This window comes from Bison bison, unplaced genomic scaffold (genome assembly GCF_000754665.1).
Source record: "Bison bison bison isolate TAMUID 2011002044 unplaced genomic scaffold, Bison_UMD1.0 scf7180017864498, whole genome shotgun sequence".
NCBI lineage: Eukaryota > Metazoa > Chordata > Mammalia > Artiodactyla > Bovidae > Bison > Bison bison.
The window spans coordinates 11,289,060-11,300,348 of NW_011495057.1; the positions used below are offsets into that span (position 1 = coordinate 11,289,060).

At 42.9% G+C, this 11,289-nt stretch overlaps 1 protein-coding gene across 1 annotated transcript in view; it reads right to left on the bottom strand.

The window, feature by feature from the left end:
* The window catches only part of GAREM (GRB2 associated, regulator of MAPK1), a 234,592-nt gene that overhangs the window by 41,452 nt on the left and 181,851 nt on the right, over positions 1-11,289 (bottom strand). The window contains exon 4 of the mRNA XM_010828995.1: positions 4,323-4,453. Within this exon, the coding sequence (XP_010827297.1) occupies positions 4,323-4,453 (131 nt within the window). The remainder of the gene's footprint in view (positions 1-4,322; positions 4,454-11,289) is intronic.

Genomic DNA, 11,289 nt, shown 5'->3' on the forward strand with positions numbered 1-11,289 from the left:
GTGGTGAAAAACCCCCCTGCCAGTGCAGGAGACACCCTTTCAATCCCTGGTCCGCGAAGATCCCACATGCTGCAGGAAAACTCAGCCTGTGTGCTGCAACTCCTGAACCTGTGCTCTAAACCCTGGGAGCTGCGAGTGGAGCGCACTGCCACAGCTACTGAAGCCCATGCCCGGAGCCAGTCGCAATGAGAAGCTCCAACTACAGAGTGGCCCTTGCGTGCCGCAACTAGAGAAAAGCCCACACAGCAATGAGGACCCAGCACAGCCAAAAATAACCGAATAATAAAAAAGACAAGATATTGAAACCTGTGCCAGAAACAGATGCCAAACCCAGTTCTCAGGAGCCGATACCCAGGTGACAGGACTGTCAGCGGAGCTCTGACCCAGCCCACAGGAAATGGTTTTTATGAGGTCTGTGCAGGCTTAAGTGGTAACTATGCTCCATACTGGATCAAAATGTCACAGTTCCTGAGTTGGGGCACGTTGCCCAGCGGAGACAATGCAAACTTATTATTCTGCCTCCAGGGAAATCTATGCTGGAATGGCTGAGATCTAGGACTTCACTAACTGGAACGAAAAGGGCAACGTTACAGCATCCAGGTTAGCGCGTTCGGGCACCCTCAGACTGGAGAGGAGTCGTCCGGAAAGCTTCTGGGCGACAGTACTGAAGTCAAGATGCCTCTTCCCCAGTTAAGGAGAGCTGCAAGCTACCCACTGCTAAGTCCAAGGCTGCCCTTTCTTCTCGCTCTCTCTGCAAGTGTCACAGAAAAGACGGAACTTACAAGATTTAGCTTTAGTCTTATTTTGATGGGAGAAAATACATGTGTGGGGGAATTTCTTACTATTACTGGGCTGGGTTTGCAAGGCTGGGAGACATTTTAAATAATTCACCAGGTACTGGCATGTGTGTTCTGGCATAAGAAGGCTCCAAAAAAGTATTTGAGGTGAAAGGGTATTCAGAAACAACAACAACATATGTACTGTGTTCTCAATATTCAGTCACAGGGTATAGAGTACTAAATAAAGGGTAAGTGAAATCATCTGCGTTAGGAAATTTTTTTTTTAAGATGTGAAACTTCCCTTAGTTGGATTTTATGTTTCGAATCAGGGGTTGGCAAACTTTTTCTTACAGGGTCAGTGAGTAGTCATTTCAGGCTTGTGGGCCATATGGTCTCTGTTGCAACTACTGGACTCAACTGTTACATTGCTGAAGCAGCCACAGACAAGAGGAAGTGCAGGGGGATTGCTGTGTTCTAATAAAACTTTATTTACAAAACAGGTGTCTTGCCCTAAGACTGTAGGTAGCCAGCCCCTACACGAGACACTTGCAAAGCATGTGTGCTTTAATGCGTTGCTTCATTTAATTCTCATGACAAATCTATGAGGTGGGGAGTTGTTGCTGTTCCTCAGTCACTCCGTCATGTACAATGCTTTGCTACCCCATGGACTGCAGCACCCCAGGATCCTCTGTCCTTCACTATCTGCCCGAGCTTGCTCAAACTCATTGAGTTGGTGATGCCATTCAACCATGTCCTTTGTCGTCCCTTTTTCCCCCTGCCTTCTATCTTTTACAGCATCAGGATCTTCCAGTGAGTTGGGTCTTCGAATCAGGTGGCCAAAGTATTGAAGCTTCAGCATCAGTCCTTCCAATGAATATTTAGGACTGATTTCCTTTAGGATGGACTGGTTGGATCTCCTTGCAGTCCAAGGGACTCTCAGAGTCTTCTCCAATACCACAAAAAGCCTTCTTTATGGTCCAACTCTCACATCCATACATGACTACTGGAAAAACCATAGCTTTGACTACATGGACCTTTGTTGGCAAAGTAACGTCTCTGCTTTATAAAGTAGAGTAAAATACACTGTCTAGGTTTGTTGTAGCTTTTCTTCCAAGGAACAAGCATCTTTTAATTTTTGCTGCAGTCACTACCTGCCGTGATTTTGGAGCCCAAGAAAATAAAGTCTGTCACTGTTTCCATTGTTTCCCCACCATTTGCGATGAAGTGATGGGACCGAATGTCATGATCTTAGTTTTTTGAATGTTGAGTTTTAAACCAGCTTTTTCACTCTCTTCTTTCACTTTCATCAAAAGGCTCTTTAGTTCCTCTTCGCTTTCTGCCATAAGGGTGGTATCATCTGCATATCTGAAGTTACTGATATTTCTCCCAGCAATCTTGATTCCAGCTTGTGCTTCAACCAGCTCAGCATTTCTCCTGATGTGTTCTGCACAGAATTTAAATAAGCATGCTGACAATATACAGCCCTGATGCACTCCTTTCGCAATTTTGAATTGGTCCATTGTTCCATGTCTGGTTCTAACTGTTGCTTCTTGACCTGCATACAGGTGTCTCAGGTAAGGTGGTCTGATATTCCCATCTCTTTAAGAATTTTCCACAGTTTGTTGTGATCTGCACAGTCAAAAGCTTTAGCGTAGTCAATGAAGCAGAAGCAGATGTTTTTCTGGAATTCTCTTGCTTTTTCCATGATCCATTGGATGTTGGCAATTTGATCTCTGGTTCCTCTGCCTTTTCTAAATTCAGCTTGTACATGTGGAAGTTCTCAATTCATATACTGTTGAAGCCTAGCTTGGAGGATTTGGGGCATGACCTTGCTAGCACGTGAAATGAGTGCAACTGTGTGGTAGTTTGAACACTGCCTTTCTTTGGGATTGGAAAGAAAACTGACATTTTTCCAGTACGTGGCCACTGCTGAGTTTTCCAAATTTGTTGGCATATTGAGTGCAGCACTTAGACAGCATCATCTTTTAAGATTTGAAATAGCTCAACTGGAATTCCATCACCTCCACTAACTTTGTTTGCAGTGATGCTTCCTAAGGTCCACTTAACTTTGCACTCCAGGATGTCTGGCTCTAGGTGAATAATCTCACCATTGTGGTTATCTGGGTCATGAAGATCTTTTTTTGTGTAGTTCTTCTATGTATTCTTGCCACTTCTTCTTAATGTCTTCTGTTTCTGTTAGGTCCATACTGTCTCTTCTTTATTGTGTCCATCTTTGCATGAAATGTTCCCTTGGTATTTCCCATATTTTGCCCATTTTTCACGTGATGGCACTGGGGTCCTATGACCTGTCCGTGGTCACAGTCAGTGTAGTGTCTGGACCTCAATTCTGAATCCAGAGCCTGAGCTATACTACCTGGTCTGACGTGCCCTTTAGATCATGACACCTTGTTTAGAGAGAGAAGTAGGACTGAAAACTGTTGGTGCAGCTATTTTTCTTATTAAAGCATAGAGGAATGAGGCTTCGGTTTGGAATGACCAATTCAGAGATAAGACATCTTCTGACTTTGAAAGTAAACATGAGAATAGAGACAGTTGATGAAAAAACTAAAGGAGGTAATTAAAAAAATGCCTATCACAGTTAAAAACAAGTAGGCAGGAAAATGGGTAAACAAAAACAAGATTCTCACCATGGAAACCAAAAGCTGGATGTTATTAATAGAAAAAGTGGCGAATGAGGCAGGTGACTGCTGTTCTAAAAACACTGAATGCCATTAGCTTAGGAGGGATTGGAGGAAACAGACAAAATAATCAGCAAGAGGCTACCTGCCCACATATTCTTTCATTTTCTTGACCTACTCATCTGCCATTTTCTGTTCCCCCCACCTCGGCTGCCGACTCAAAAAGGCATATTCAGATTTGAAGAGACAGCTACTCCTGTCGTTTCCTATGTTACTGTCTCAAATTTAATCCCAAGCATTCTACATTCTATTGCTGCTCCTAGTCTGCACCTTGCTTTCTTAACCCACACTGGAAGTCTCTTAACTTTGTCAGGATCTCCAAGATCCCATTTATCGTATTCATACTTCCGGAGAAGGCAATGGCACCCCACTCCAGTACTCTTGCCTGGAAAATCCCATGGATGGAGGAGCCTGGTAGGCTGCAGTCCATGGGGTCGCTAGGAGTTGGACACGACTGAGCGACTTCACTTTCACTTTTCACTTTCATGCATTGGAGAAGAACCAGTGTTCTTGCCTGGAGAATTCCAGGAACGGGGGAGCCTGGTGGGCTGCTGTCTATGGGGTCACACAGAGCCGGACACGACTGAAGCAACTTAGCAGCAGCAACAGTTATTCTAGCCAAAGATAATGCTAACTAAGTGTAGTAACGGAGAGGGGGCGGGTTGGGTGGTCAGTTCAGCTACAGCACAGTTCTTGTGAGACCAGTTTTAGCCATTGGCACCAACCCACGAGGAAGCTGGAACCCCCATAGGAAGAGGCACAGATGAGCACTTAACTGTGCACACGAAGACCTAAAAACCAAAGGAGGTTAGTAAGGATAAATATTTGGTTCTTTCAGAGCTACCTTCACGTTGAATGTTATTTCCTCCATGACGTACACGCGTTCAGGAAATGCTTTGGCCACCTCCTCCACGCTGTTGAAATATTGCACTGGCTCCTTTATATCTCGGTCTTGTTCCAGCAACTTGAATTGCCCTAAAATACGTGATAAACAGAAGAGCTGTGAGATGCTTACGCTGGACAGCTGTCACCGTGGCGACAGCATCCCCTCCCCTTACTCCCACTCTTCTCCGTCAGAGGCTTCCGAGCATTACATTAAAAAAAGAAAGCCACTGTGGCAGAAGGTTTTCTCTGAACTAGGATATATTTAAAAATTAGCTTAAAAATGAAAGCAAACGTGTAGTTTCTTTCTTTTTATTTTTTTGCTTACATTCAGGGTTTATTCCCAGAAGATCAATATCAAATTGGATGAATGCTTGCTTAGAGTGTAAACACGATGTGAAAACTCAGTGTGTTATAAATGGTTGCACATGTGGCTTGTTGATAGTGGTCCTGCTGTTATTTAGGTGTAATGATACCCCCACACATTATATTCTAAAACCAAGGTTGAGTGGCCTGGGGGAACTGGTTTTTTTAAATTAGTGTTTTTAAAATGTGCAGGTGGAATAAAATAATCTCAGGCTTAGTTGTGTCTTGGGCTTTCCTGGTGGCTCAGAGGTTAAAGTGTCTGCCTGCAATGTGGGAGACCCAGCTTCGATCCCTGGGTCGGGAAGATCCCCTGGAGAAGCCCCTTAGCTTTCACCGATACCCTTGGTTTCAAGAATACGTGGGTGATATTGGGGGCTCAGAAGCTCCTATAATTTGTGGTGTGGTTGCGGTACATGGCCTGAGCCCGAAGGGGCTGGTGTTGTGGGGAGACCCTTCCAGTGAGTAAGGCACTTGGCATCTGGAGCAGCAGGTGGCTTCCTTTTCACTACCATCTGTGAAATTCACAAGTGCAGACATACTATCACAGTAGCCGTAGTTTGGGTGATTTTGAAGAACTTTGAACACATTCCTAAAAATGTCAAGGATCTACTATGCTGCTTGTACATTTCCAGCATTTGTGACACTCACTGCTACATTCTAGAGGAGCTGCTGTCAACTTAGAATAAAAGACCATATACAATCAAGCCCATGACACCGTGTTTCTGAGTGGTCATTTTCTGAATGCTGTTTATAACACTTGAGAAACTGGAAAAGGAATTAAAAACTCTTATGAGGCAGAGTTATCTGCATGCATCCATAGGTCAACAGGTAGAAACAGGGGCACTTTCATACTGACCATTCATATTCTCAACTTATTTTTTAACACAGCATCTATTAGGTGGAGGTATTATTTTAGATGCTGAGATAAATCAATTAAGAGACCATATAAAAATGTCCTCTTGAAGCTTTACATTGTAGTGGGAGACAGAGGATATATACAATAAATCAATGGAGTATATAATATGTTAGAAGGTGAGTAATGAGCTTATGTGCTCAGTTGTCTCTGACTCTGCAACCCCCATAGACTGTAGCCCACCAGGCTCCTTTGTCCATGGGATTCTGCAGGCAAGAACACAGGAGTGGGTTGTCATTTCCTTCTCCAGGGGATCTTCCCGACCTAGGGATTGAAACCGTGTCTCCTGGATTGCAGGTGGATTCTTTACCAGCTGAGCCATCAGGCAAGCCCATCAGAAGGTGAGAAGTGCCATTAAAAATAGGGTGAGGGGGTTGGAGAGTACCCGCTGGCCAGAGCAGGCATGTGTCAGAAAGCGACTTTGATGGAGCTGTTCTTAGAATTCTCAACACAGCCAACAGTCTCCACAGAGACCGTCAGGCAGATGGGCTGGTGTGCGTTTGGTATGCTACCAGTGTGGCTGGACTGGGGTGAGTAAAAGCTAAGAAGGAAGAGAAAGAAAGTCAGGGAAATAACAGGTGGTTTTGACAGTCCACGGCTTTGCAGAACTGTGGCTCTTCATCTGAGTGGGATGGGGAGCCACCTGAGGGTGTGAGTGGAAAAGCAGTGAAATTATAGAAGAATCATTCCAGCTGCTTGTTCAGGACACACTCTGAAGGTGCCAGGTGTAGAGGCAGAGACATCAGTTAGGAGGCCCCGCCATCATGCAGGTATGAGATGGCAGGGGTTTGGAAGAGGTAAGAAAATGTCAGGAATCTGGCCTGAGTGGCTAAAGGAATGGAAATGCTATTGACTGAGATGGGCAGGTTTGGAGGGGTAGGATGAGGAAGTAAGGCCAGGAGTTAAGTTTGGACTCAGGCTTAGTTGTGTCTTGGGCTTCCCTTGTGGCTCAGAGGTTAAAGCGTCTGCCTGCAATGCGGGAGACCCGGGTTCGATCCCTGGGTCAGGAAGATCCCCTGGAGAAGGAAATGGCAATCCACTCCAGTATTCTTGCCTGGAGAATTCCATGGAGGGAGGAGCCTGGTAGGCTACAGTCCACAGGGTCACAAAGAGTTGGACATGACTGAGCTACTTCACTTTCTTTCTTTAGTCATGTCTGACTCTTTGCAGCCCCATGGACTGCAGCCCGCCAGGCTCCTCTGTCCATGGGATTTCCCAGGCAAGAATATTGGAGTGGGTTGCCATTTCCTTCTCTAGGGGATCTTCCCGACCCAGGGATCAAATCCGTGTCTCCTGCATTGGCAGGCGGACTCTTTACCACTAAGCCCTTATTAGACATAGAAATGGAGATACCCTGAAAGCTCTTTAGATGGACAACATAAGCGTGGCAGTCAAGAGAAAGGTCTCGTTGGAGATGATAACGCTGGGTGCCATCAGCACATGGATGATATTTTCAGTCATGACATTTAATGACGACAACCATGGGCCTAAGTGCAGACTGAGAAGAGGTCCCAGGTTTGAGCTCTGGGAGACTGAGGAATGGTCAGGGGAATAAGGAAAATCCAGAAGCCGTATATCCTAGAAGCCAGGTGATTCTGGTGCTTTGGCCAACAATTCCACTGCTCATATCAAAACCCCCAATTAAATACAAGCTGCTAAATCCAAGAGTTCTCAGTCTCATTTCACAGTTTTGTATGCAACCCTTGACATCACTCCCCTTCTGCTCCTGGAGGCACTTGAATCAAAAACACAAAAATAAAATAGAGCTACGACCTCAGAGGGCTTCACGAAAGGAGTGTTTTCAGGGTATATGCAGGTTTGGGTTTTAACAAGATGCAAGTAACGTCAAAGAAGGGTTTAAGGAAGTAGGGATTTTGCTGGTGATGAACCTTGATAGAAGTGTTTTCAAGAGTTAAAGGGTAGGTGGTGATGACAAAATAGAGGATGCACCCAGACACGACAGCTCGAGTACCTTCTAGAAGGATGTAGAGCGATGAATAACACATTCGAAAATACAAAATGATCATACCTTTTTCATAAAAACAATCTTTAAAAATTCAGAAAGACCATGACAATCTTAATACTACTTACGTAAACAAATTTTGCCACTACAACCGACTAAACTTTTCCTTTCTCACTACTCTAGTCTGTGTACAAACTTTTATTAACCACGGTTTATCTACAGTTTTATACTCTGTTTCTTTGTAATTTTTCTCCTTTTCCCCACATGATGACACAATGTTTGCACAGCATTTAATAATGGGCTTATCTGTTTTTCTGTTCTTCTACGGTTAGGTTGAGTTAGGCAGGTGCCTAATGTAAGTGGGCGCTCTGCCACGTACATGTTTTATGATACTGGCAAATCACTAAATCTGTCTGAGCCTTGCTTCCTCGCCTGTAAAGTGGGGACACTTCACAGGGCAGCTGTGGGGATTAACGGAGATGATGCAAAGTGTTCAGTGTAAGTAGCCATTTAGCGACTCTCGGCTCCCTTCTCTCTTCTCAAGACCCACAGGGATTTTGTCTTTTGGTTCATGTTTTGGGGATAAATCTTCTGGAGTGAGATTATTAAAGAGTAACACAATTTCTTGTTTACCATTCATGGCTAAATTTTTTTCTTCCCTAAAAAAACCTAAACCAGTTTATATTTCTACCAACAGGCTATGTGCCTCCTAGTTGGAGCACAATCTTGTTCTGAGTATTTTTTCAATTAAACAATTCCATGCATATTAGAAAGCATCTCTTTGAAGATCAGTGAAGTTAAACATCTCAATTTTTCTTGAGCAAATGACTATGCAGATTTATAATAAATATATTTGACACAGTCTACATTTCCTTTCACTTCTAGAGACATCTAAGGCCCTCTGGATGGTTATACTTGGAAGTCCCATTAGCACCAAATCCAACATGTCTAAATTCAGGGAAGCACAATGCCTTGCATGCAATAGGTACTTAATAAGTGTTTGCTAAATAAAAGAAAATTACTGTAGTCCTGGAACTGGAAGACAATAGAGCAATGCAGAAGTAATTGCAGGTTTTCCAAGTTGTAAATATAAGGTGAACTACATTACTGTATACAAGGTTTGCTTCTAAACCACAGATGAATGTTGTCATTCAACAAAGAAACCAAGCAACGGTGTACTTAAAAATCATTCAAATCTGAATAATGTACAGAGCCTCAAAGGATATTTTTCAGGAATCAATCCTACCAAAGAACATCAGACAACTAACTGAAATTATCTTTCAGGATGAAGCAATCTTTCAGCATCAGGATATGTTAAATAAGGGGACAAAACTAGTTATCAGTGAGTTAGAATTTCCATGAATACAATGTTTTCACATTGTCTTTTAAATCCTGTGTTTGTTTTACCCTTGTGGCACACCTCTGTTCACACTAGCCTCATTACAAGTGCTCAAGAGCCTGTGTGACCAGTGGTTGCTGTGTCCATGGAAAGTCTAGAACACCCCCCTGTGTTTGCTTATAAAAGTGGCTGCAGACACTGTTCACATCCTTAAAAAAAGATCCTGCCGTGGGGAGTACCTTCTGACAAAACAGGATGTTCTCTCTCGTGACATAAGAGCTTCAGAATTCTTATATTTTCTTTTTCTCGTCCTGTTTGTCATGATCACTGATATTTTGGTTCAGATAAGAGAGCCTGGGTTTCTTGATACAAACCATCTCTAACCCCTTAGACAGATCGCCCATCTCTATCACCATTTCTCTTCTCTTTCAATCTGGTGCTTGTTCTTCAGGCATTCTTTAGTTATTTTTTCTTGTGTCTGAGATCTTTTACTATCAGCAGGCTCAAATATGCTTTGGCATATGGAACAAATGAATAATTCTGTCTGGTATGGCTGTGGTGTCAAGGGCAAAGCTGCACACATTTCTCTTCTCTTTCAATCTGGTGCTTGTTCTTCAGGCATTCTTTAGTTAATTTTTTTCGTGTCTAGGATCTTTTAGGTATGACATAAATCAAATCCCTTATGATCATACAGTGGAAGTAACCAATAGATTCAAGGGATTAGATCTGATAGAATGCCTGAAGAACTACGGATGGAGGTTTGTGACATTGTACAGGAGGCAGTGATCAAGACCATCACCAAGAAAAAGAAATGCGAAAAGGCAAAATGGTTGTCAAATAGCTGTGAAAAGAAGACATGAGAAAAGCAAAGGAGAAATGGAAAGATATACCCATTTGAATGCAGAGTTTCAAAGAAAAGCAAGAAGAGATAAGAAAGCCTTCCTCAGTGATCAATGCAAAGAAATAGAGGAAAACGATAGAATGGCAAAGACCAGAGATCTCTTCAAGAAAATTAAAATACCAAGGGAACATTTCACGCAAAGATGGGCACAATAAAGGACAAAAATGGTATGGACCTAACAGAAGCAGAAGATATTAAGAAGAGGTGGCAAGAATATACAGAACAACTGTACAAAAATGATCTTCACAACCCAGATCATCACGATGGTGTGATCACTCACTTAGAGCCAGACATCCTGGAATGTGAAGTCAAGTGGGCCTTAGGAAACATCACTATGAATAAAGCCAGTGGAGGTGATGGAATTCCAGCTGAGCTATTTCAAGTCCAAGATGATGCTGTTAAAGTGCTGCACTCAATATGCCAGCAAATTTGGAAAACTCAGCAGTGGCCACAGGACTGGAAAAGGTCGGTTTTCATTCCAATCCCAAAGAAAGGCAATGCCGAATAATGCTCAAACTACCACACAATCACACTCATCTCACATGCTAGCAAAGTAATGCTCAAAATTTTCTAAGCCAGGCTTCAACAGTATGTGAACCATGAACTTTCAGATGTTCAAACTGGATTTAGAAAAGGCAGAGGAACCAGAGATCAAATTGCCAACATCCTGGATCATCAGAAAAGCAAGAGAGTTCCAGAAAAACATCTGTTTCTGCTTTATTGACTATGCCAAAGCCTTTGACTGTGTGGATCACAATAGACTGTGGAAAATTTTGAAAGAGATGGGAATACCAGACCATCTGACCTGCCTCCTGAGATCTGTATGCAGGTCAAGAAGCAACAGTTAGTTTGATATTTGGCAAAACTAATACAATTATGTAAAGTTTAAAAAATAAAATAAAATTAGAAAATAAAAAAAGAAGCAACAGTTAGAACTGGACATGGAACAACAGACTGGTTCCAAATCGGGAAAGGAGTACCTCAATGCTGTATATTGTCACTCTGCTTATTTAACTTACATGCAGAGTACATCATGAGAAATGCTGGACTGGAAGAAGCACAAGCTGGAATCAAGATTGCCAGGAGAAATATCAATAACCTCAGATATGCAGATGACACCACCCTTATGGCAGAAAATTAAGAACAAAAGATCCTCTTGATGAAAATGAAAGAGGAGAGTGAAAAGTTGGCTTAAAACTCAACATTCAGAAAACTAAAGTCATGGCATCCGGTCCCATCACTTCATGGCAAATAGATGGGGAAACAATGGACACAGTGACAGACTTTATTTTTGGGGGGCTCCAAACTCACTGCAGATGGTGACTGCAGCCATGAAATTAAAAGACATTTGCTTCTTGGAAGAAAAGTTATGACCAATCTCAGTTCAGTTTAGTCGCTCAGTCGTGTCCAACTCTTTGCGACCCCATGAACTGCAGCACGCCAGGCC